At 38.5% G+C, this 27957-nt stretch overlaps 1 protein-coding gene across 1 annotated transcript in view; it reads left to right on the forward strand.

Annotated features, from left to right (window-relative positions):
* Nucleotides 1–3616: 3616 nt before the first annotated feature.
* Nucleotides 3617–27957, forward strand: part of LOC127421750 (serine/threonine-protein kinase NLK-like) — a 105978-nt gene continuing 81637 nt past the window's right edge. Inside the window, exon 1 of the mRNA XM_051664836.1 lies at nt 3617–5384. Within this exon, the coding sequence (XP_051520796.1) occupies nt 4921–5384 (464 nt within the window). The 5' untranslated portion in view covers nt 3617–4920. The remainder of the gene's footprint in view (nt 5385–27957) is intronic.

The raw sequence follows: 27957 nt of genomic DNA on the forward strand, positions 1-27957 counted from the left end.
AAGACCCAGCTAAGGAACAGATGTGGGGAAGGCAGGCTCTCAGATCTTCTGCTGCTATCTTTTGAGAGGGACATCCCAGCTGACCCAAACGAGGTCATTGATATTTACAAACTCATGGCCAAAAGAAGAATTCTACTCTGATTCCACCACCCTGACTATCTCCTTACCCCGACTAAGCTCCTCAATATACAGCTCATTGTCAGTGACATTACTGTGTGTGTGTGTGTGTGTGTGTGTGATAAATGGTTAAATAGTTAATAGTTCCCTGTGTGTTTTTATTACAGAGATGTAGTAGTTATATTTAAAATCTGTGTCACATGATAAAATTTTGTAATCTTAATCTTGGAACCGTTTCATCATAAATGCATCATGAGGGGGCCTGGGTAGCTCAGCGAGTAAAGATGCTGACTACCACCCCTGGAGTCATGATTTCGAAATTAGGGTGTGCTGAGTGACACCAGCCAGGTCTCCTAAGCAACCAAATTGGCCCAGTTGCTATGGGTAGAGTCACATGGGGTAACCTCCTTGTTGTCGCTATATTGTGGTTCGCTCTCGGTGGGGCGCATGGTGAGTTGTGTGTGGATGCCACGGAGAATAGTGTAAAGCCTCCACATGCGCTATGTCTCCGTCGTAAAGTGCTCAACAAGCCACGTGATAAGATGCGTGAATAGACAGTCTCAGACGCGGAGGCAACTGAGATTCGTCCTTCGCCACCCGGATTGAGGCAAGTCACTACGCCACCATGAGGACTTAGAATGCATTGGGAATTGGGCATTCCAATTTGGGGAGAAAAAGGGAGAAAATAAAAAAATGTAAATAATAAAAACATTTAAAAAAAAATAAATGCATCACGAATTTCTGCGCACTGGTGCCCCACCACATGCAGCTGGTGCACTTTTTATTTTTTTCGCCTTGCCCCATAGACAGCCTGAGTTCGCCACTGCTTGGACAGATTTCTAACCACATGCAACTCGCAGTGATCACCGGTGATCGATGCTGTGCAGAACTTGCTCATCTCAAATGAGCCTTTCTTCGCTGTGACTGTAATGTGAGCTCATAAATGAGGCAGCGCTGTGACTGGATGGAAGTGCTCCTTCTCATGAATAATGTGGAGGAACGCTCAGAATATAGAGATGTAAATGCGTGCTGTCCTATAACTTGGAGTACACATACACCTCATTTTTGTGACATTGCTTCAACTTTCCTTTTGAAACCGGAAGAATGAAATGGCTCAATAAAATGAAAAAATAACCACTTTGCCTTTACAATAAACATAATGAGTTCTATCATTGTTTTCAGTAATGTGCATCCTGTACATATCTGTTCACATCTCAAAAAGTGTGTTTTTGGGTTTCATGACCCTTTAAATGGGACTAATGGGAAAAACATGTTTAGAAATGAACATGAAATCAAAAATTATTACTTCAATTTTAAATTGAAAGCATGATTGGCATAACTGAATAAATGTGATGCTTTCAGACCAATGGATATACTGTAAAGGTGGTTTTGTCAGGTAACCTCAAAATGTGCTTTATGTGGTAACATCGAAATTAACTGGCTTTATTCAAGTCAAATAAGATTTAATATGACTGAATCAACCTTATTCATTAGGTTCTGTACTGTTTAATAGACAGTGTTGATACAGAGAGTCTAAAATTTTATGTGTGTAATATGATGTTATGGCCAAGCTTGTACTGAATCTCTGGAAGTTTTTTTATCTGCCAGATGAAAAGCTTCATGATGCAATGAAACGCTGATGAAGACAATGAAACAAGATGGTGGAGTCTGTGACATCCTCCATAAACTCTCATTTAAATCTTACATCAGTAATATCAAGAGGCCTCATTAAATATGAACAACTAAGTCCTAGCATATATGGAAAGAGGGACCACCTTTTCAGGGCTCTAACAAGATGCTAATTAGTTTAATATTAATTGCTGTTGCAATGATATGTTTATTTACTTAAATGACATGTGAGTTTACTGGACATGAATATCCCTGCTCTGTATGTATGTGCATATTTATCACAGTAATCTGACCTAAAGAGATGTGAAGTCATTGTGGCTGATATGCTGCCATTATTGATTTAGATACTGCAGCTGCTGTATTTCATTTTCAGATTGGACAATGTCCAAATCAATAGGACCTGGTTCAAAAGTCTTGGAAATACCTTTTTTTTTTTTTTTTTTACATACAGGCAGACTCAGTGTGGAACGGGTCCCACACATCCATTAGAACTAGGCCTGCACTTAAAGGAGGACACTAGTTTATTTTGGACCTGGGCAGGAGATTAATTACTCAGTTTTAAATAGTTCCAATAGTTAATTAGACATGTACAACAGTCACTCTTTCTGGAAGTTTCTGCAGCTGATCATCACTTTGATTTAGTCTATAGGATGTCTATGCACTAGTGGCTTAATTCAAGGAAATTACAATAATTATATATAGGTGGATTTGATAGAGCAGTAAAAAAGAGCAGTAGGATGCAAAATCACCCAAATAAAATGTAAAGGCCATTACATAAAAGTAGATTAATCAAGGTCTAAAACCACAATTCCCAATTGTTATCAAATGATTGCTGATTTAATATTCACAAACTTTGCAATCCAGTGGACCCAGAGCAGAGTAAATGCGTAAACAGAGCTTTAAGTTACATCACAAATAAACTTCACCTGCATGCATCAGCACACTTTCACTGCTGTGAGAGCCTACTGAGATGAAGTATTTATCCTTAAGCAAACATATAAGAGTTGAGGTCAAAGGTGTGGAATGTATACAGCTGTAGACTCTAAACTGCATGATTAACATGATTAATTTTTCCAACCTCATAAGCAACCTCACTATAAAAACTAGAAAGGAAAACTGCATGCAAAATGCATATGAAGCTATAAATTATTCACTTTAAAAGTATTATTTTATTATTTGGAAGTTAATGTAAAATGAAGTAAAAGACATCCTTGTCAAAATATTGTCATGCTTACATCCTCAATAAGTATTCAGATTAAAAACATTTTGATCAAATATAGTGCTTAGTGTGAAAAGGATTCTAAATCTTATATATCCTAAAAGTATCTCTTACAAATAACAATTAATTTCTGTGATCCTGACTGAATAATTATGAACAAATCATTGTCTATTTATTATTTATTTTCATAGTTCATTGGACAATAAAATGAAACGTTATCTTTCATATTGTTATGTTCTGTAACAACAAACAATAAAGTTTGTATATTGTATAATATATTTCTCAAATATAAATATATTGTATAGTATAGGCTCTATTTGACTGCCCTTGTTGTTACTATACTTTTTTTTTTTTTTTTTTTTTTTTTTTTTTGCTGTTTGAAAAATCATTGGACAGCGAATCATAGCTCTCCTTTCAGACAAGGGATTCACTTCAATGGCAGGTGCCAATTGGATGGCACGTCTCGCGTAATAGATTTGGGTAAGTGGCGCCCCTTGCTCGCCATTTCGGCTCAACGGCCCCATTGACTTTCACAGTCTTTTACAGTATCTCATAGCCGTAATGGCGCTTGGTTTCACATGCAACAAGGGCCTGTTTATTATGGTGGGACAGCCTTCTCTTCCTTTTATTCGCTGATTGGCTGTGCTACTTCAGAAACAGAACGTGATTGGTTCAAGAACATTTCAGTCATACGAGAAACAGACGGGTACCCAAGACAGCAGAGTTGCGCGTGTGCCTTCCCAGGTCCTGGCAGCACCATCAGGCTGGGAGGTGAGGACGCTGGCCGCCGTTTTTATGACTGCAAGGAACACTGGGTGTTTTGATTTTGATTTCTTCCTCACTGGATACATATGTACAAGCTGTTAAAAGCGCGAAGACGGCACGCGGGTGAACGCGCGCAACGACATCGATGGGGAAAATAAGTTGATCGCCTTCGGAAGAATGTTTTCCTCGTTCCAGGAAAAGGGATTGCTCAGTTGATCAGCGTGATGGGTGGTTCGAGAATAGAGGGGCTTGGGGGATTTTGACATTTGGAGAAGATCTGGAGATATCCATCTACAGTTTAGGTCTTTTCGAGAGCAACATAAAGCAGCAACAACTGCACAGAGCGCCATACTGCAAAAACTAGCGCTTCCCGGATCGATACAGTGTAGCAATCTCCTGCGCGAGTTTGTTTTTTTTTTTTTTTTCTTCTTCTTCTTCTTCTTCATGCGGAAGAATTTAAAATTCTTATTTAGATTCATCTGAAATTGAAACAAGTAAGCTGGCGAGCAAGTATAGAGTCGGCAACGGTGGCCTTACTGAGATCCGCGTAACTTCTGCAAGCTGCATACAGTCCTGGCGGTGGAAACAGGGCTGGAAATCAGCCCAAAATGGCAAATATGAAGAAATCTAAAAGATTAATATTGCATTTCCCACGTAACTTGTACTATTAGCGGATTACCTTTGCCATACATGCCCGAGTTTCGAGTGAAGCAAGGTGCTTACTTGTTCCTCCAACATGAGGGAGATTTAAGGCCGTGTAGAATTTATTTATTATGGGGGGAGTGGGCTTTCTTTTCGGTCGCATTAACATTTTGATTTAACCCCTCTCTCGTTTTTACTTTTGTTTTGTTTTCTCTTCACGAGAGGTTTCTTGAATGCGCGCGATTGCTATTTATTTGCTAGTCTAAAACGAATAAAAAAGAAAGATCCTCGGAAGTAGGTCAGATCAAAGAAAAAGATAAAGCTTGAGAGTTAGCTAAATTATCTTTCTCATGTTAGTATGATACATTTTCACACTCATTCTGATATGTGTCGGACATTTCTGCTCTGATTTACACGTCGTTTGGCTACATGACAGCCAAATGAGAGTTTGACCACCACTGCCGCTTATCCTAAACAGCCTTTTTGTAGTCCCTCTTTGTTTTGTTTTTGTTTTCCCACCTCTCATTTTTGGGCTGTTGAGTGAGTGAATGGCTCTGTGTGGAACGACGGCTTCCAATGCCGCGAAAATGATGGCCGCTTATAACGGCGGAGGCACCTCGGCAGTGGCAACGCATCACCCGCACCATCACCACCAGCTAGCCCATCTCCCGCCACCCGCCCACCTCCATCACCATCACCACCCGGGCCAGCATCACCTCCAGCACCCCGGCTCGGCCGCCGCCGTACACCCCGTACAGCAGCACGCTTCCACGGCCGCTGCTGCTGCCGCGGCGGCGGCGGTGATGCTGAACCCGAACCAGCAGCAGCCGTACTTCCCCTCGCCCGCTCCTGGACAAGCTCCGGGGCCGGCAGCTGCTGCGGCTCCGGCGCAAGTTCAAGCTGCCGCTGTGAAGGCGCATCATCACCACCACCAACACTCGCATCACTTGCAGCAACAGCTGGATATTGAGCCAGACAGACCTATCGGATACGGAGCTTTCGGTGTTGTTTGGTAAGTGTCTTTTGGAACGTTTACACAACAAACAAGAAACCTTGTAGCAACTGCTATAAGTGAAGAAACTTCTCAATTGTTGCTTCAGTAAACTTATGACATATGTTGTTGCTGTAGACTTTGTTGCAAAAGAAAAAGTAATTCAAAGGGACCTGAAAGTGTTCCACCTGCAAGGCTTGCCAGGAAGGAGAGGCACATTATTTTTAGATACCTGTGTGACAGTTCGAGGAGAATGAGGAACAGATTTTGGTAAACAATTTAAGATGTATTGTACACTAAGGAAACATCGCTCTTGGATTTAGGACTTAAATGCTCAAGATTTAGATCATGTCTGTTTGAGTGTCTTGAGAATAGCTCCTAACCCATGTGTTTACTTTGGTTTGGTTGGTCTATGTTTAAACCCTGGAGAGAGTCTGTCAAAAGGCTAGACTTAAGATGTTTGACAGAGCACGTGGCTGGATGTGGTTAAATCCTGCAAACATCATTTCTTCTATATTTATATGGTCCTGTGTAACTTTAATATAGCTATAACAGTTTGCCTATATTAAAAGGTATCTGCAAGACAACAAAATCAGATCACAAGGCACAGTGCTTCAACTTTAGTTGTCTACTCAAAAGATGGAAAGTTGAGTAATATGTGTAATACTTAAAGGAAGGAGAAGGCAGCTTCTCAGCATGAGTTCGTAACTCAGAGGAAATGCAATATCCTTTCAAGCACACACCCTCCTTTCACGTAGAAGTTTCAGCCATGACTTTTGTTCAGAGGTTAATATGAGGTGTCAGGGTTGAATTGAATTTTTGGGACATGCAATATATTAAAACTCAAAAGACAAATTAGCTAAATGAAAAATCCTATAATGAAATTATGTGACACATTTTTCTCTGACTGGTTAGCTCATCAATAATCATTAAACATAATGTTGATTTATGTTTGCAAACAGCCTCCCTTTAGATTCCACCAGATAAGACTGGTTGCAAATTTTAGCAATGATAGAGTTGTCATCAGTGTAAAAATTGTTTGTTTGTTTGTTACATTAATTTGTCGGGCTGGGTATCAGTAATTCCCAATTTGATAAGATTTGATTCACAAACTCTTGATTCGACCTGATTCCAATTTTGATTTGATTTGTTTTGATTCTAATGCATGTATTTGAATCAGAATATTTTATTTATCATTTTTGCTTACATATGTAAACATTCTTTCTTGGCTAATGCTGTAAATTATACAGGGAAACTTCTAACTTGAAACAAAATTGCAAAACTTTACAATAGGACCCAAACTGTGTAGTTTAATTGTTATTTATTTAACAGATATAATAATCAACACAAACAAAACTGAAGTAAACTTTAAAGTAAAAGTAATCAATTGATCTTAGGATTTTAAGAATCAATATTTGGGGATTGTTCAAATGAGATCGCAATTATTTAGAATATCTATATTTTTACCCAGCTCAGTGTTGTGACTCAAGAAATGTTAAGTTTACAGTAATTTCTTATTCATAACTACAAGCTACACTCACTGAGCACTTTCTTAGATACACTTTGGTCTTAAGGTTTCCGATGTGGTCTTCTGCTTTTGTTGAGCATCCGCCTCAAGGTTCGCTGTGTTGTGCATTCTGAGATGCTATTCTGCTCACTACTATTGTACAGAGTGGTTATTTGAGTTACCGTAGCCTTTCTGTCAGCTTGAGCAGCCCATCTGGCACCAACAATCATGCCATGGTCTAAATCACTGAGATACATATTTTACCCATTCTGATGGTTGATGTGAACATTAACTGAAGCTCCTGACCCGTATCTGAATGATTTTATGCATTGCACTGCTGCCACATGATTGGCTGATTAGATAATCGCATGAATAAGTAGGTGTACAGGTGTTCCTAATAAATTGCTCAGTGAGTGTACACTAAAGGCCCAAATATACTTAATATTAAATTGAAGAATGAATGGATGTGACATCATTTAGAACAAAATCTGGCCTTTGTGTTCGTTTCGGTGATTCGTAACAGCTCGCCTGGGCAAACGTTTAGGAAAACTTCTAACCGACTGCTTAACACCTTCTTACTGGCATTGGTCCATGTCATTGTTAGGTGTGACCTGGAGCTCCACCTACCTTGACAGCTCATTCCGTTTATGTTCAGTCAGTCAAAATCAGTCAACAAGAACACACCGGCATGTAGAGTTATTAGCGAGCTTGTGCAGATTTACCTACATCTGTACGACTGTTTATGTAAAGAAATTTTCCAAGACCATGTCATGCAATTTTTTATTTATTTTTTATAAATTAGTCTACAAAAGGAATCAGATCTACTCCAATACTCTCAAATGCCCATTCACTCATGTCCCATCTACACATCTGCCCAAAGTAAGCCTATCATCATTCTTTTGTCTTTATTCTGCACATTAACACTTTTATTTTATACTTTCATCTTTGCAATAGTATCAGTGTAAATTATAAGTATAAATTATAATAATAATGATAATAATAAGTATAAATTACAATAACAGAGTGTAATCGGTGCATGTCCGTGTATAGCGTGTTAGCACAGTAGCGTCATGAGTTAATAATGTAATGTAATAAACAATACAAAATTTTGTACTGCATACACTGGTGGCCAAAAGTTTGGAATAATGTACAGATTTTGCACTTATGGAAAGAAATTGGTACTTTTAATCACCAAAGTGGCATTCAACTGATCAAAATGTATAATAAGGACATTAATAACGTGAAAAATTACTATTACAGTTTGAAAAAAAAAAAAATTGTAAACTTAAACTACTTCAAAGAGTTCTCATCAAAAAATCCTCCACATGCAGCAGTGACAGATTTGCAGATCCTTGGCATTCTAGCTGTCAGTTTGTCCAGATACTCAGGTGACATTTCACCCCACGCTTCCTGTAGCACTTGCCATAGATGTGGCTGGCTTGTCAGGCACTTCACATGCACCTTACAGTCTAGCTGATCCCACAAAAGCTCAATGGGGTTAAGATCCATAACACGCTTTTCCAATTATCTGTTGTCCAATGTCTGTTTCTTTGCCCACTCTAACCTTTTCTTTGTTTTTCTGTTTCAAAAGTGGCTTTTTCGTTGCAATTCTAACCATAAGGCCTGTACCCCTGAGTCTTCTATTTACTGTTGTACATGAAACTGGTGTTGAGTGGGTAGAATTCAATGAAGCTGTCAGCTGAGGACATGTGAGGTGTCTATTTCTCAAACTAGAGACTCTGATGTACTTATCCTCTTGTTTAGTTGTATCTGGGCCTTCCACATCTCTTTCTGTCCTTGTTAGAGCCAGTTGTCCTTTGTCTTTGAAGACTTTGTATGACATATTCAGTTTTAAATTTGTTGGCAATTTCAAGAATTGTATAACCTTGATTCCTCAAAACAATGATTGACTGACGAGTTTCTAGAGAAAGCTGTTTCTTTTTTGCCATTTTTGACCTAATATTGAGCTTAAGACATGCCAGTCTATTGCATACTGTGGCAACTCAAAAACAAACACAAAGACAATGTTAAGCTTCATTTAACGAACCAAATAGCTTTCAATAGTGTTTGATATAATGGCAAGTGATTTTCTAGTACCAAATTTGCAATATAGCATGATTACTCAAGGATAAGGTGTTGGAGTGATGGCTGCTGGAAATGGGGCCTGTCTAGATTTGATCAAAAATGACTTTTTTCAGATAGTGATGGTGCTGTTTTTTTTTTACATCAGTAATGGCCTGACTATACTTTGTGATCAGTTGAATGCCACTTTGGTGAATTAAAGTACCAATTTTCTTCCGAAACAGCAAAATCTGTACATTATTACAATCTTTTGGCCGCCAGTGTATATTACTTTAAATCATCATTGAGTGGTTAAAACAACTCCTTTAACTGACCTCATGTGAATTCTACTCATAGATTTAGGCATTAAGACATTGATAACACATTTTAATGTCACATTAGTTAAGGTTTTACATGTAGCATCCTCATATTTAAATACTTCTCTAAACACCTCCCACAGCGGTGTGGCGGGTGTCTGAATTTTCGCAAACAGTATACTGTTGCTCGGCTGTTTAGAACTTCTTTTTGCCCCTGAACAAAGAATGAATAAGAACTTCTCCGGAAGTAAATCAAGGCCTTAAGGGGTAGAGAAAGCTGTTCAAAACATAATATTTTAAGGAATTTCAGCATGAATTAATTTTTCAATAAAATTTTTTTGTTTTGTTTTTGTTGTCAGCTGCACTAGAGATTTCAGTGCAACCATTTTTGATGTACTGCAGCATCGAAACTCAACAGTGTTAAAGCCAGCATACTGTATATCTAGTCACTCTGTGTATTAGTCCACGAAAGACTTACCTGTATCTGGGATCTGCAGTGGGGCCATAAAACTAGGGGATCTCTGACCTCCAGCCACCCTGCCAATCTCCGTCTATGTAATCTTAGCCTGACCTTTCCTCAAAATCGCTTCCTGTTGCTCATTGTCTGCTTTTAATCTGCACGGTTGCCTGCTGCTATATTTATAGCTATCTTCCAGAAGTACAACAATAGAGGAAAACTCATCCAGGGTTTCCCTCTCTCAGTGGCGTTTCCAGACTTTTATGATTGGGGTGGCCCATGTGGGGCACAGACTCATTCAAGGAACCACACATTGTGTGAAGCGTAACTCGGCGTCCCTGATGATGATGATGATGATGATGATAATAAAAATAATATATGTACATTTTCAGGAATTTCAATAGTCAAATGTTTAGTTTAATAATTGTTTGGATAATTGTTAGTAAATGTTAATACTGCAAAACACAGATGACTCCAAATAGCATGTGTTTTTAAATATTTGTATTTTTTCAGTATAATTTGTGGTCTCTTTGAGCTGCATAAATGTTATGAACACTGCTAATATGGTTCCTGTCTCTTTAATAACAGCGTATCACGTAACATTGAACAGACGGTAGTTCTCTGCAGTTTTGTGGAGTTTTGGAAAGATTAAGCTACCGTGGCGTGATGTAATACTATCAAGACGTCAATTGTTTCATTTTGATATTTCTTAATCTTATCATAAGCCTACAAATGGAGAATGTGCATGGATTTCAATTTTGTGTACTCAAAATAGACATATATTGGGACTGCCAAAGTTAATTTGATTATTTAATTAAATGTTGCTTTAAAAAAAAAAAAAAAAAAAAAACGTAATTTACTTAAATGGATATTAAAACTGTTTTCCTGATCTCCAATTAATTAATTTATTTTTTAGTTTTACTTATTTTCTTAAGAGATGTACTAGGCAAGATAATTTAAGACTGAATGTATTATATTATCAAAGGAAATATATAGGCTATATGAAGAAGCACATTTCTGCAAATTCAAAAATTGATAGGCCTATTAACTCAAACTTGATAATGATAAAGAATATGTCAAAGTTTACAAGGTTCGTGACATCGTATCTTTAAAAGATATTTAAAAACTCTGTTTGAGGCAGATTGTTGCAAGTAAACAAGATATCCCGACATATTTCATGAACTACTTATGAAGCACACTGATGGTATACACATCCCAAAACATTACGTAAAAAGTGATCGGTTTAACATGTCAGTCAGACATTTAATATCTGAATAAATGGTTCTTAGCTAGACTAAGATGATGAAATGTATAGATGATAACAGCATTACAATTTTTGTCTAGTTGACAGGGCAGAAAAGGGATAGAAGAAAGTACTGGCCTGTTCACTTCAAACACTGGTGACGGGACGGACGATCATAGTGCTTGATGTCATGCACAGTGTTTGCAGTTAATGGAACCATTGTTTATAGAGATGGTCCCTCGCTTGATTTTGTCAAGCCCACCTCACGGGTGTGGTCTCGTGGATGTGACATGCAGCGCGATCTATAGTGCGCATTCAAGCCATATTTCATTTTGGATGACTGTACAAAAAGTACACTCAACTGTCATTTCTTGATGCTGCTTCCCGCTCCGATTTAAACCAACAAAGTTTTACCTGGTTTTATTGGCCTGCCTCTGACTTGGGAAATGACCAATCATAGTTTAGAATTTGGGGTGGCCAATGAAATCAGGCCACCCATTTGGACACACCCCTGCACATTCTGAAAGGGGGGCATGGGTGGGCTGGGAGGAACTCACACAAATAGCTCAGATGCAATCTATGGTTAAATATTGTTAGTGTGGCATGTTTGGCTCTATTCATATATCCAAACAAATACTCTGCTGAGAGCTAGTGGCCAAAGACATAAAGAAAAGGGTTTCAAAGATGAGCATAGTGAGCTTGGTCTTTGTGTTATCTATTTGGTGCTGCTTTTGTATGGTGTTCTTCAGTGTAGCTGGTGCCTTTTCAGGCATGCAGCTGCGAAAGTTTAGATAAATTGGCTGTGGCCCTACCACAGAGAGCCTACGTGACATGCAGAGCTGGATTTAATTCTCTTAGATTCACTCTTAAAGGAATAGTTCACCCAAAAATTAAAATTGGCGTTATTTACTCACCTTTTTTTCCAAAAGTATATTACTTTTTTTTTTTTCTCTTGTTAAACACAAAAGAAGATTTTTAGACACAATTAAAGTGAATGTGACAGAAGCTGACTGTCAATCTGCCTAATTTTATGTTCCATAGAAGAAAGTCTCTTGTGAGTCTTGATGTACAAACTTAAATTTGTTTCCGAAAATAAAATGTCTGTCTTGGTCTGGATCTGAATTTCCATACTTCTCATTATGACAAATGAAAGTTATTCATGTATAGTATTGTCCCAGTGCAAATACATTAAGTAATCTTCCATTTTACACATTTAAATGGCATGCATGAAAATAAGTTATGACAAAATGTTCAAAAATTGCATTATCTAATTTTAATTAACTACATTGAAAAAAACAACAACTTTTGAGTGAAATCCATATATTTAGCATCCTTTATACTAATATATATATATATATATATATTATAGCTTTTGAAGTGATCTGTGTAATTAGACCTCAAATCCTTAACAGCTTGCAGGAAATTATGCTCCATTAAAGTAAACATATTGTGCAGTGAATTTGGAAACCACTTTACAAGCTTAGATTACATCCTGTCTTCAAAATGAAAATTAAAGCAAAATGAAATTGAATATAATTGTGCTTTATGCAGAGACTTGTGTGAAGCTTTTTTCTAACATATTAAGTCTGCAGGATATGAAGTGGCAAACTGCTGGTCTGATGCTTTCTGGGAAAAACCCATATCTGCCATTTATAATTGTCACCCATATACATGTAGTATGACTTTCATAGTCTAGAATATTTATAGAGATGCCATATGATGGTATAACTGTCTTTGCCCTGATAGACAGCCAAATTTTGAAACCTATTGGACCACATTTACTGTTTACGCTTGCAGTTTGAGCTTGACTCATAGTCGTGTGTGTGTGTGTGTGTGTGTGTGAACAAAATAGAAGTGCTAAATGCTAAACTGCAGTCATTTTAGAAGCCTTCTGTTGAAGGTGATGCCTCATTTGTGGGCTCTGGGAATTCCATGTGTGTCCTGTATTATGTTTTGCATGTCTTATTAATGTGACTTGTTAGCAGTTGGTAGAATCAGAGGAAGGCTGAGTTTAGAATGCTGTTGTGGTTATTTTTTTGTTGCATTTTTGTCTTCTCCTTATATAATTTAGACCAGTGGTTCTCAACTGGTGGGTCATAACCCAAAAATGGTCTGTTGGTCTGTTCTAACAGGGTTGCGGACAGCAGGGAAAAACAATGCTAAATGCAAGTAATTAAAAGCAACTCTGTACAGGTAATCCTGCACAGTTAGCAAAATAAATAGGATTACCAATATCAGCTTTTACAAGGAAAGAGAAAACGATTCCCATATATTTGGTTTCATCAAAGAACCACTGACTTATGTTATGGTGTCCCCACTCTCATATAATTTGTGCTTGAATTGATTTGCATGCTATTCCAACTCTGTTGCCAACAGTTTGGTCTTATTTGAAATAACAAAACAAATCACAAACAGATTTGGCCTGTTTAACCTGTGTCCCACAGGCCTGCTGCTGCTCTAACCAGATCCAAACACACAGACCTATGAGATAACAATATCTCTGTCTCCATCTCTTAATCACAGCCCTTGACTTGCTTGTATTTACACGTTAGCAGCCTCCATTCATGAGCTGTTAGCCAATGCTGATAAAGATGAAATTACAAATACATGCATTCTCATGACATGTGTCTATAATTATGGCTGTTATTTAGAGCTGAAACGTTTAGTCGACGTTATCGACAACATCGACAATAAAAAAAATTGTCCCTTATCCCTTGAGCGCACACTTGCAGCTCGATTATAAAGTGATGGCTCGTGACTTATTGAATCATAATATGTGTCACTGTGCATTTCTTATCATGAAGAAAATTGGCAATATGCAGCTTTATTAATTTATTAATAATTAATAATTTTTTTGTGAGTTCAAAATGGATTGAAGTGAACAGAAAGGTGAGAGAGGGTAGTCTTCGCCCCATTACACACTGCAACAAAATACTTTTTGTTATGGTTTTGGCTTGTTTTCCAATATAAATATCTAAAACTCAAACATATATTTTCTTTAGCAGCTTTTCTGCAGAAGAAAAAATTGTTATCTGAGAATATATTTTACAAATATTTTAAAATATCTAAAAATCCTTAAAAAAAATTATGCATTCACCTGAGAAGCAGCATATAAGATATTTAGTCTTGCTTGTAGAGAATAGATCATGAATACAAGTATATTTTGACTTTACTGCACTCGCAGAAGTATAACCAAGTGAAAAAATACACATATACAAAATACACTTATATTTAAGATACATTCTCTTAAAGTCTACATATCTTATGTTACTTCTCAAGTACATGTATCTTGTTTTAAGGATTTTTAGACTATTTTAAATGGGAAAAAAAGACAAAAACACTTGATAACAATAGGATTTTTTGCAATGAATTTCTTTACTGAATTAAAGTATTTTTTCCCCTTTAATTCAGTGAATGTCATAGATGTATTTTAAAAAGATGATTTTGTCCTCTTATTGTTAGTAAGCATGTTTAATACAACCTTTTAAGTTGGGGCACAAGCTGAATAATCGGTTAAGAGCTAATGATTAATCATTTCAATAATTGATGAATAGTCGAATAATCGTTCTAATAATCGTTTGATTAATCGATTATCAAAATAACCATTAGTTGCAGCCCTACTGTTAATTCTAAAATGAAATTAACATCAAATATAAAAGTAGGTGTAAGAGCTACACAAGATATCATAACACAATAAATACTCTATTGATAAGAATCTAATGTACGTTTTAATTGTATGTATCATTTCACAAGTTTGTGTTTGGATCAAATTCACTATGGGAAAATTTTTTGCCCCTTATTTAAAAAATCTGGGGCATTTTGGTCACTTTCTGTGGCATCTGTGCCTAGAGCCTTGGTTAATTTCTGACCCTGGTCCTGTTTAATGATTATTGTTTGTTTGCCACTGGTTTTAGGCCCCGTGCGGGCAGCTAAAGGAGCAATGGTTTAAGCTGCGGTTCACAAATGCCCCCATTGGCCCATGTCTCTCTGGGTTGAGAGGCATGGCTCTGCACAGGAATGTAACCAAGGCTTCGCAGCCCATTAAAGCATCAGCCTGTCTCTGTTGTGCTCATGGTTTGATCGGTTCAGGGAATGTTGGCGTGGCTTGACTTAAGCGTGATGTTCTTAAGATCCCGCCTGGCAGATTAGTGCTTGGTTTGCATGCACCAAATAGAAGTTCTGTTTCTTCTTGTCGTGGCCTGATGATGTTAAAGATTTTAAAGCTTAGAAGAATTCGGATGATTGATCTGTATTAGTTTTCAGACTACATTTGCAGACAGTCAAAATGTACCTCTGAAGATCACACAGTTCCTCTTTTTAAGAAACCTACTGACTGACTTTACATTTATGCATTTGTGTGTTACCTGGGAATTGCACCCATTACCTTAAATTAAGTCATTACTCTTAATTTATTGAATTTGAGAGAGCTTTTACAAGCAATTTAATTAAATTCAGATTAAGTCAGATTCATTCAACCAGCGTAATTTAGTTGGATTAGGTCAAATCAATTTACTATAGTAGTTTTAACTCAACTATATTAGGTTTGTCAAACTAAACTGGCTAATATCTAATTTAATTAATTTTCATATGTTGGTCAAACTTATTTTCTTAATCATTAGTATGTGCCAGGTGAGCAAGTGTAAGCACAGTGAAACTGTTGCACTGTCAATTTGATTGCAACTGCTTATAGAGCCAAGCAGCTGTCAAATCAATCATTACTTGAAAGTTCAGATTTACAAATTTGATTGGATAGAACACAATGAAATCAAGTTGTGACAATTTTTTCTAGAATTGTGTTGCTTCAGTTATTTTAATTAAGTGCCTATATATATATATATATATATATATATACAATTTATTATATATATATATATTTTTTTTGAGTGATAGCACTATACCATTTAAGCTGCAGAAAAGTGTGCAGTAACCGTAGCTGATAATGATAACTAATTTATCTCTGTCTCCATTGTAAATGTAAAACTTAAAATGAGTATGATTAAACATTGATGTGTGTTCTTTTTTAGGAGAGAAACCTCATATCCTCTTTTGTCTCCCTAAAATGAACCAAGTGAGGCTAATCAAACGCACTGAAACCAAGTTATAATATTAAATTATGATATGTCATGCAGTGTATGTTTCTTCAGTGTATGTGACCAAGCAAGTTTTAACCAAAATACCATTATAAGTAGGGATGCACCAATACCACGTTTTCTCTTCCGATTCCGATATCAGAAATCTCAATATCGGCCGATCCGATACCAGTGTTGTTGTTTTTTTTTTTGCATAATCAGTTTAGAATATCTTTACTTTATTGTGTGGAACTAATCGTGTGTGCTCTTTAATATGTAAAGAACACTTTATTGTTAACTAGTATACTGGATAATGTAGCAGCAAAATTAACAGTAATTCCAGTATAAGTCATCAGTAGAAAAGAAGCCGTTTTTTGTATAGTTAAATACCTTTAACTTTTAAACCCTCACGCTTTTATATATTTACTTATTAAACACAGCATTTTGTGATTCACAGAGATATTGCACATCTTCAAGTGGCTTTGAATAAAATGCACGAGTCATATGAACTACTTTAATTGTGTTTTAATGGTTCTTTTATGTCATTTTTTTAGCTTGACAGTAACGAACATGACTAACACACAGTATCGGATTTGGATCGGGCTCGTCGGACCGATACCCGATCCGTTTAAAAGCTTCAGTATTGGAGCCGATACCGATCCAGGTATCAGATCGGTGCACCCCTAATTATAAGAGGTGTTAATGATTGTAAAATAGATTTGAAGCTTCTCTTTTCATCATGCTGTGGTTTTGCTGCAGCTTTGTTTTATGTACCTGTTTTTAAGGAGCATGATAATGGCACAGACAGTGCTTTTAGTATGCAGGACTTGAAAAGCTCACATATGGGACACTTTAATATTATTTTTCTTTTTTTTTTTTTAACAACCACAACAGTCAAAAGCAGCTCTTAAGAGGCCCTGGGTTTGGCAGATGCACGAACGGCTTACCTTTGAAGTGTGGGGGTGAAAGCGTGCAGGATTGTGTCTGTTAACCCTTTAGTCACCTGACTCTGCCAGGCTATTCTGGGCAGCACTCAATGAGTGTTCTTGACAGCACTGATGAGGATGAGCCGACATATCTGTTTGCCTTTCTTTCCTGTTTCCCTCTCTGTGCTACTTTCTCTTACTATCTGTCTAAATTTCATTGTCATATTTTTATTGGTGGTGCTTCGATCAGGAAATTGGAGGCCGATACCGATCTCCGAATATATAAAAATGTTTTTTTTTTGTTGTTGTTTTTTTTTTTTTTAAAGTGCCCTTTGCCACACTTTTGAAAGTTATATTGTGCATATATTTATTATATATATATAAGTTATATATTTATGCCCCACACAGTAAAATTGTTAACACTTTACAAAAAGTTTCCATTTGTTAACATTATTTAACAACATTACTGTAGTTATCATGAGCTAATGAACTTAATGTTAGTTACAACATATACTATTACATTTTTAACATCGAAACTTGTATTAGTTAACAGTAGTTAATGCACTATGAACTAACAATGAACAATTGTAATTTTATTAACTAACATTATAATTAATAAAGGTTGTAAAAAGATATTGTTCATTGTTTGTTCATGATACCTAATGCATTAACTAATGTTAACGAATGGAACCTTTTTATAAAGTTACCAAAATTACATTAATTATGAATTGCTAACATTGTTTTGAAACAGTTATGAAAAGTTCTGTTGTCAATAGCAAAAGGTCATTGTGACATACTGGTAAGCAGTAAAAACCAGGAGATTATCAAACACAGTAGAGATGCATTAAAAAAATAAGAGAAATATATCCATTAAAAGCTCTAAAACTGCTCCAGTGAGAAATCATTTATAGGCTATCTATGATTTGTTTACTAGCGTTTTGCTGTAACACAAATCACTAATTATTAAGCAAATGCATGAAGAAGACGCGGTGCTGTTATGGTTAAAATGTAATTGCTGTGATTTAGTGGTAATGTGACCAACATTAATCTGATTTAAATTGGGATCCTCACAGAATAGCACTGAGATGAGTGACTGAGATATTGAGAGCACCTGGAGAGCACGTATGTTTGACACCGTGAGTGAGAATAATGGAGGGAGTGAAGCTGAAAGTGCTCATGATCGCTCAAACAGTCTCTATCGCTCCACACAACGTCTGTCTGTCACAACTCCCGTTACATCACGTATACTCAGATTTGTATACATATGTTTATTTGTAGTTTAATTAATTTTTATACCTGTTTGCACTTTGCAGTCTCTTTATCCTCTTTGTGCTCACAGTGCAGCAAGTCAGAATTACTACCGTAATGACTCTAGAAAATGGGCAACTTAATATTCATACAAGTGTAATTCTTACACATTTTTAAAAACAATCCTGCTGAATAACAGCATGGCTGAAAGTTTAAATTCGTGAATACTTAGAAGCTTTCAATTGCCAACAATTCACCCTCCAGTGGCCACTCTGTCATGCATCAAGTGCTGAGCAAGCACTCATTCATTAGTGGAGCAGTGTGTATGTGTGATTCCCTGCATGTTGCAAAAAAGATCGGCCCTGATTCTAGGCACGAATGGCCGATCCCCGATCACAGACTTAAGACGAAGATCGGCCGATTTAGATCAGTTGCTGATCGATCGGTGAACCCCACATTTTTATTTTCACACATCTTTATGGATTGATTCGTATGAAATCTGTCAAGAACATGTCCGGGTCATATTTTACCCAAAATTAAATAAAAGAAAAAAGAAATAAGACCGCTTAATTTAAAGAAAATGAAGCTTATATTTGGGAACATTTGATTTTCAAAATGCAGTTTGACATTTTCATGACAATTAAGCCTTGAAATGTATTCAACACCAAAAATAATCATTCTCACTGAAAAAATAAAGATCTACTATTTAAATTGTATTTATACATTACGGTAGTATTGTATTGGTTGCACTGCTGTACTGCCTTATTAAAAAAAAGTACAAACTTTAGCTTTAAATCAACATAAATTAATGTAAAAAAAAACTCACGTCCCAGCTTATAATTCCATTTAGTGATGCTAATGCCGCAGAAATTACACCCTTCACCACTAGTTAAAATATTGCTTAATTGTCATGAAAATAATGTCAAACAAAGTGGAAACTAATTTATCAAGTTATTTTTATGTTAAATGGAGAACAAAAACTTTAAGATGGTTTATTTTCTTTATAATTGTCATTTTCTTAAGAATTTTTAATTTATTTTTTGTCTTTTGATTTTGGGTGAAATGTGTCCTGGATATGTTTTCATGAAACTAACCTTTCTCCTCTGTGCTCATTAAAACTGTGAGTGTTGAAATCTCAATCAATACTGAAACAGCACTACAAACAGAGTTTGTTCCACAGACAAAAGTAGGTTAATGATATGAAACCCTTCAGTAGGGATTTTGCTGTATATTGTGTCTGATGTGTGAAGCAGAGGTTCGACTGCTTTAGCTCTAATACAGTGAAGTCTATCTCTTCCTCAGAGGGCAGAACTGTTAATTAAAAAGCCCTCTGTTCTGAACCATTCCATTTAGAGCCCTGACACCCTTTGTGTGTATTTATAGCTGCCCTATTAGGTGCCCGCTCTCAATTCTGCATAGAAGCTACCTATATTTCTCTGAAGCATATAATAATAGTTGAATGTTATATATCTCCTTCAGTCAGAACATGCAGATTTGAATATATATATGTTTAATGACAGTATCCACCAACTGAAAGTCATTTGAATATGTCTTTGGCCCTATGCCTTGCTTGTTTGCCATCCATTCAAAACAGATGTGAAATACACCCTGAGCTAAACCAACCAAGCTTTCATTTCCTTCAAAATCCAGCGTTTCACACATGGATTTTAAATGCTCAAAGTTTTCTTCCGCTTGAAAGAAATGTAAAGCTCCATTGCGTTTCACAGGGTATACCTGGAAATGTCTGGGAATTTTAAAATTCTCATTTCCAGGTGTTGAAAAGTCATAGAAATTAATAAAATCTAAAAATCTTTCAAGTCTTGGAAATGTTTATTTCTAGAGTGAATATACATGCTTAGCTTTATTTTATTGTATCTGCTAGAAATGGCTTTTTTATTATCTGTAAAATATTTTAAAAGTTATAAATATTCATTGAGGAAAAGGTGTGAGATCTCAGATTTCTAAGTTTGTAGTGGTTTCAGTTTATAGGGTTAAAAACCCAGTTTTCTTTCCTGTGTCGACATATTTCCTATTAAAAGGTTAGTTCACCCCTCTCATCTTTTACTCACCCTCATGACATCTAAGATGTGTATGACTTTATTCTTCTGATGAACACAAACAAAGATTATTAGAAGAATATATCTGCTCTGTAGGTCCATACAAAGCAATTGAATGGTGATCAGGCCTTTGAAGCTCCAAAAAGGAGATAAAGTCAGCATAAAAGTAACTCATACAACTCAAGTGGTTTAATCGATGTCTTCTGAAGTGATCCAGTTGGTTTTGTGTGAGAACAGACCAAAATGTAACTTGACAGCAGTCTCCTTGGCGATCCTGATTTCAAGCTTGATTACACTTCCTATTTCACCATCTAGTGCTCTGCGCATGCCTCAAGCTCTAGGAAGTGTAATCGAGCTTGAAATCATGACTGTGCCTAGAGACTGTAATGGCAAGATGTACAGTAAAAATGTTTTACAATTTGATTTTTTTCTCACCCAAAACCAACTGGATTGCTTTAGAATACATTGATTAAACCACTGGAGTCGTAAGGATTACTTTTATGCTGAATTTATCTCTTTTTTTGGAGCTTCAAAGGCCTGGTAACTATTCACATGCATTGTATGGACCTACAGAGCTGAGATATTCTTCTAAAAATATTTGTGTTCAGCCAAAGAAAATCATACTAGGGCTTGGCGATTTTTCCGATTAATTATAATTGCCTTTTTTTTTTTTTTTTGAGATTTTGCAAAAAATATTGCAAACGCTAAAGATAGATACATTGTAAATCCACCACAGGCTGAATAAGAAAGAGAAAATAATTCATAGTGCTTGTCTTAATGGCGCTCCCATTTTGATCAGCTGAACGTATGGCGCGCTCCAAATGAACGTGACCGGTTAATAACGGAGACTGATATAAAAGACAGCGGTAATATTCCCAGTATGATTGTACACCGTGTGATTATAGCTCAGCTTCATCCATCATGCAGGTATACACCGGCTTAAGACCATAACTGGCCTCGGCGTGCGCATGTTGATGAACGGTCTCCTTTCTTTTTACCCATAAAAAAAGCGTTAGTTATTTGACAGTTATGGGTGCTTCATTTCAAATCATGGAGAGGCTATATATGGGAGAATCAAACATCCGCCGCTACTTTTGCTATGATGATTCAGATAAATCGCTAATTATTGCTTTGTTCTGTGCTGCGTTTCAAGTGTACTGCATCTATAGCCAACATTTGGCAAGCGATCATTTTGACAAACTTTGCTAGTTGAGTTGTAATAAATTATTTCATATTGCTGCACTGCTCAGTGTGACCCGCTAGAGGGTGCATCTCTATCTGCAGGGGTTTATGAGTATACACACACAAATTGTTTGATATACAATGAGTACTTTCTAGATAAACTTGATAATTTATAGATATTGATTTCTAGACTTGGTTTAAATTAAATGAATACCTACACTGGCTAAGAATTATTTTGCAGTTTTCTTATTCTGTTATTTCTGAACATCTGGGTTTATTAGATTTTAATTTATTTTACATTTACACTGTTGACAACTTACCCCTGTGGTGCATTTGGTACATCTGTAAATTTTTCTTGCACACCTTTGTTTCCTATAATGAAAAGAATTGGATTTCTCTAACCAGGTTGCCTTGCATTCTAATAAAGAACACACCATTTCAATCATGTTGGAGTACATTTAAAAGTTGAAAATATCAAATTGTGAATCGTCCATAAGTTTGATAAAAATCAAGATTTTGTTTTTTGCCATATCGCCCAGCCCTAAATCATACACATCTTAGATTGAATGAGGGTGAGTGAATGATGAGAGACTTTTCATTTTTGGGTGAACTATCCTTTAAAAACCTGAATGAATGAATGAATGAATGAACATTACATTTATATAGCACTTTTCTAACACTGCACTCAAAGCGCTTTACACAGTGAACAAGGGGACTCCCCTCAACCACCACGAGTGTGCAGCATCCACCTGGATGTTGCGACGGCAGCCATAGTCTGCCAGTATGCTCACCACACATACCAGCTATTGGTGGAGAGGAGAGAGTAGAGAGATACAGCCAATTAATGGATGGGGATTATTAGGAAGCCATGATTGATAAGGGCCAATGCAGGGAATTTGGCCAGGACACCGGGGATACACCCCTACTCTAAGGTGGGGTAGAACATATCAAAGATCTTGTCCTTTTTTTTAAATGGCTAATATCCTCTATTTTACATCGCAGCTGTAGCTATTGAAGCAAGGTGATGTTAGGGGGAGGGGACATTGCCATTCTTGGAAGTATTTTATTACAATAATGTTGTGAGCAAGACTGAAACGATTAGTCGACGTTATCAACAACATCGACAATAAAAAAATTGTTGACCATTTTTCATTGTCGAATAGTTGTTTGATCTCATTTAACGCAACATGAGATCACATTAAACTCTAATGATGACACGCGAGAGGAGCACTGCAGCTCGTGTCTGACTGTGGAGAGGAAGAATTACACAGCTCACAGTCCAGATGCACTCTAAACTTTCCAAACAGCTTCAGGTGATGTAAATCGCAAAGTATGAGGGAATTGTACTACAAAAATACAAAATAAGTACAGATGAAGTGTCGTCCTGATGTGAAATAAATCGAAACCAAGCAAAACATGCCTGTCAGAGCATCTAAAAATGAAACAGCCCGGCATTATATGGGGGGGGGGGGATTTTCCCCCTTTTTCACCCAATTTGGAATGCCTAATTCCCAGTGCGCTTTTAAGTCCTCGTGGTCGCGTAGTGATTCTCCTCAATCCGGGTGGTGGAGGACGAATCCCAGTTGCCTCCGCGTCTGAGACCATCAACCCCGCGCATCTTATCACGTGGCTTGTTGAGCGCATTGCCACGGAGACATAGCATGCGTGGAGGCTTCACGCCATCCACCGCGGCATCCACGCTCAACTCACCACGTGCCCCACTGAGAAGGAGCCACATTATAGCAACCACGAGGAGGTTACCCCATGTGACTCTACCCTCCCTAGCAACCGGGCCAATTTGGTTGCTGGCTGGAGTCACTCAGCACACCCTGGGATTCGAACTAGTGAACTCCAGGGGTGGTAGCCAGCGTATTATACCACTGAGCTACCCAGGCCCCTTGTTTAATGCATCTTTTATTAAAGTTCAAATAATAAGAAAGCAGGTTGTGTAAATAAGCACAAACTCCGAAACTGGCATTTCTCTGTGCGGTCAGAGCCATTTATGAGTCATGTGAAAAACAGCGGGAGAGAGTTTAAACTTCTCCTGGCTGATAAACCCTCTCACACAGGGACACTTGTCCCTCGCGAGCACTTGCTGCAGCTAGAATATAACAGGATGGCTCACGACGTAGTGAATCATAATGTATGGGTCAATGTGTGTATCTTATCGTGAAGAAAATCGGTGATTCAAGCTCTATTATTTTTATTTTTTTTGTGAGTTAAAGATGGTTCAAAGTGAACAAAAAGGTGAGAGAGTGTAGTCTTAGCCCAATATACAATGCAAAAAAAATTTAAAAATAAAAAATGGTTTTTGATTTGTCTTTTTTGGTTTGTTTTCCAATATAAATATCTAAAACTCAGAAGAAAAAAATTTCAGAATGTTGAATAAAATATTTAACATTTTTAAAATATCAAATCCTTAAAACAAGAAACATTTACCTGAGAAGCAACATATAAGATATTTAGTCTTGCTTTCAAAGAATATATATTGAATACAAGTATATTTTGTTTTTACTGCACTGGCAGAAATATGAACAAGTGAAAAAATACACTTGTATAAAAAAAAATAAAAATAAAATAAAATAAACCGTACTCAAGATACATTTATCTGAAAGCAAGCCTAAATATCTTATATGTTTCTATCATATCTTATATGATTTTTAGATCATTTTAAATGTAAAACAAGACAAAAACACTTGATAACAATAGGATTTTTTGCAGTAAATTTTTTTTTTTTTTTAATGAATTAATACAAATCCAAGTATTTGTTTACTTCGTAATTCAGTGAATGTCATTTAGAGATATTTTTAAAAGATGATTTTGTCATCTTTATTGTTAGTAAGCATGTTTAATACAACCTTTTAACTCTGGGCACAAGCTGAATAGTCAGTTAAGAGATAATAATTAACCATCGCAATAATCGATGAATAGTCGAATAATCGTTAAATTAGTCGATTATCAAAATAATCGTTAGTTGCAGTCCTAGTTGTGAGTGTCAATATGTGTCATCTATATTTTTGGTCTGTTTTCTAAGAAGACCAAGACTGTAAATTTAAAATGTGTGTATGTACTAAAAGACAATTTTGGCAATTTTTAGGAGTACACTAGCACATAGATGACCTCAAAGCTACAATAAATGGTCTAAAAACCACAAAACTCCAATTTTCTATTCATGGAGTCTTTAACTGAAAACATCTCCTCAGTGGTTGATTTACAGTTGAGAAAGGTCATCTCAAAAATGTATTGTATTCGCTGTGGTAGAGCTGAACTGTAAACAAGCCTAAGCAAAGCAACTCTACAGTGCTCACGACATGAAGCACAGTGGTTTGAGTCAGTCAGTGTTTGCCTTAACACTCATTCTGAGTGTGGTGGTGAGAGGCCAGGAATGCCCCACGCTGTGTGGAGTGGGCTGTTCAAGCATGACTGTCCTCAGGGCATCGCCAAGATTTTTTTTATGATCCTCAGGTTTCTTCTGGCTCTAAATCCCAAAGATACTCTTGGAAAATCAGGAACTTAGTTAAAGCTGGAGAGAATATCCTCAGGAAATGTCCTCTAAACTGATTAGGAGTGATGAGGGACCATAGAAATCAGGGGACGGATGAGTGGGAGGAGCCCTTTCATCGTAATTATCTATCTCTTCGCCCATTTCCTCAGGAAAGCAAACAACACCCTGTTTTTGGTACTGTCAGTCCACAGTTGCACGTTTGATCAGGAACTGCTTCTGCAGAATCTGTTGCCGTAGCTTGATTAAGTGTGATTGGTTCCCATGTGACCCAGTTAATTAAAAATTTTTAGTTTTGTGGCTTTTAGACATCCTATTTGCTAGCGTAATTTTAAAAGATAAACACATTTAAAATTTACAGCCTTTCTCTTTCGGGAAAACAGAGCAAAAATAGATAATTGTCCAATAAACTGCTCTCTAGAATGAGAATGTCTCACTAACCTAATACCACTTGCAACCGACTAGCAAGTAGCAAACCATTCACGTTGTGATGCAACTAAAGCTTTGATTAGTCCCACCAAACTTCCTTTTTCCATAGGAAATATATCAACACAGGAAAGAAAACGTCCTGGTTACTTACGTAACCTCCGTTCCCTGATGGAGGGAACGAGACGTTGTGTCGAAGGTTTTGTGCTGAGGAGCCGAGACAAGGATTGTGCATTGTGGCAAGGGGGACACAACGTCTCGTTCCCTCCATCAGGGAACAGAGGTTACGAAAGTAACCAGGATGTCCCCTATCTGTCACTCACTCGACGTTGTGTCGATGTAGTGACACTAGGGGTCCCTATACAGAACGTCACAACTAGCTGAACGGTGTTACGTGGACTGGCAGTGTGAGACGGGCAGACCGCTGTGTGCCTTGTAGCCAGCGCACCAGGCCGTCACGTAACCTCGGTAACGGTCGTTCGGGAACAAGTCAACTTCCCAACAAATAGGGACAGGCTAGCCCAGCCGTGGCCTCATTCCCCCTTTTTTTTTTTTTTTTTTTTTTACCAAAAAGAGTGGAATTTGTTAACCGACTGGGGCCATAAATGTCTACATCGGGGGGGTGTCACTCCCAAGGGGAAGACACCGCAGAGTGGCACGTCCTGAGCGTGAAACACCATCACGATAGTGTCAGTGACCCAGTGGGCAATCCTCTGTTTGAAGACAGCGCTTCGCTTCTGCTGTCCACCAAAGCAGACAAAGAGCTGCACGGAGCTTCTAAAGCTCTATGTGTGATCCAAATAGATGCGTAAAGCACGCCCTGGACACAGCAACGCCAAAGCTGGGTCTGCCTCCTCCTGGGGCAGCGCTTGCAGGTTCACCACCTGATCCCTAAACGGGGTCGTGGGAACCTTGGGCACATAGCCCGGTCGGGGTCTCAGGAACACGTGAGAGTAGCCCGGACCGAACTCCAGACATGTTTCGCCGACAGAGAATGCCTGCAGGTCCCCTATCCTCTTGACGGAAGTGAGCGCAGTCAGGAGGGCAGTCTTCAAAGAGTGTGCCTTAAGCTCAGCTGACTCCAGGGGCTCGAAGGGGACTCCCCATAGACCTCGAAGGACTACAGAGAGGTCCCGTGAGGGGATGAGACACGGTCTGGAGGGATTCAACCTCCTAGCGCCTCTCAGAAACCTGATGATCAGGTCGTGCTTCCCTAAGGACTTACCGTCCACTATGTCGTGGTGTGCCGCTATAGCGGCTACATACACCTTCAAGTTGGAGGGGGACAGCCGCCCCTCCAGCCTTTCCTGCAAGAAGGAAAGCACTGATCCGAATGCGCATCTCTAGCTTCGCGTCGGGAAGAACACCACTTAGCGAACAGACGCCACTTCAAAGCATACAGGTGCCTCATAGAGGGAGCCCTAGACTGAGTGATCGTGTCTACCACCGCGGGTGATAGGCCACTTAGGTCTTCCGCGTCCCGTCCAAGGGCAAGACATGGAGATTCCAGAGGTCTGGTTGCGGGTGCCAGATGGTGCCCTGTCCCTGAGAAAGAAGGTCCTTCCCCAGGGGAATTCGCCGGGGGGGGCTCTCGTGAGGAGTGTGAGGTCCGAGAACCACGTCTGTGTGGGCCAGTAGGGTGCTACTAGGACGTGCAAGTGGGCTCACTGGGGGAAACGTGTATTTGCATAGTCCAGGGGGCCAGCTGTGTGCCAGTGAGTCTATACTGAGGGGTGCCTCGGTCAGGGCGTACCAAAGCAGGCAGTGGGAGAATTCCCGGGAATCAAACAGGTTTACCTGTGCTCAACCGAATTGACTCCAAATCAGCTGGACCACCTGGGGGTGGAGTCTCCACTCTCCCCTGAGCATTACCTGTCATGACAGCGCATCTGCTGCATTGTTGAGGTCGCCCGGGATGTGAGTGGCTCGTAGCGACTTGAGGCGCTGCTGACTCCAGAGGAGGAGATGGCTGGTGAATTGTGACATGCAACGGGAGCATAGACTGCCTTGGCGGTTGATGTATGCTACCGTTGCCGTGTTGTCCGTCCAGACCAACACGTGCTTGCCCTGGATCAACGGCCGGAACCTCCGCAGGGCGAGCAGTACTGCCAATAACTCGAGGCCGTTGATGTGCCAACGCAGCTGCGGGCCAGTCCAGGAGCCGGCGGCTGTGTGCCCGTTGCATACGGCACTCCAGCCCGTCTCGGAGGTGTCTGTCGTAACCACAGCGTGCCTGGAGACCTGCTCTAGGGGAACCCCTGCCCATAGAAATGCTAGGTCATTCCAAGGGCTGAAGAGGCGGCGAGAGATCAGCGTGACGACCACGCGATGTGTCCCGCGGTGCCATGCCCATCTTGGGACTCAAGTCTGAAGCCAGTGCTGAAGCGGTCTCATATGCATCGACCCGAGCGGTGTGGCAACCGCAGAGGATGCCATATGCCCCAGGAGCCTCTGAAAAGTTTGTGGAACCGCTGTCTTCTGTCTGAACGCCTTCAGGCAGTTCAGCACAGACTCTGCGCTCTCGTTCGTGAGGCGCGCCGTCATCAAGACTGAGTCCAACTCCAAGCCAAGAAAAGAGATGCTCTGAACCGAGGAGAGC

The sequence above is a fragment of the Myxocyprinus asiaticus genome, chromosome 31 (assembly GCF_019703515.2).
Source record: "Myxocyprinus asiaticus isolate MX2 ecotype Aquarium Trade chromosome 31, UBuf_Myxa_2, whole genome shotgun sequence".
Lineage (NCBI taxonomy): Eukaryota > Metazoa > Chordata > Actinopteri > Cypriniformes > Catostomidae > Myxocyprinus > Myxocyprinus asiaticus.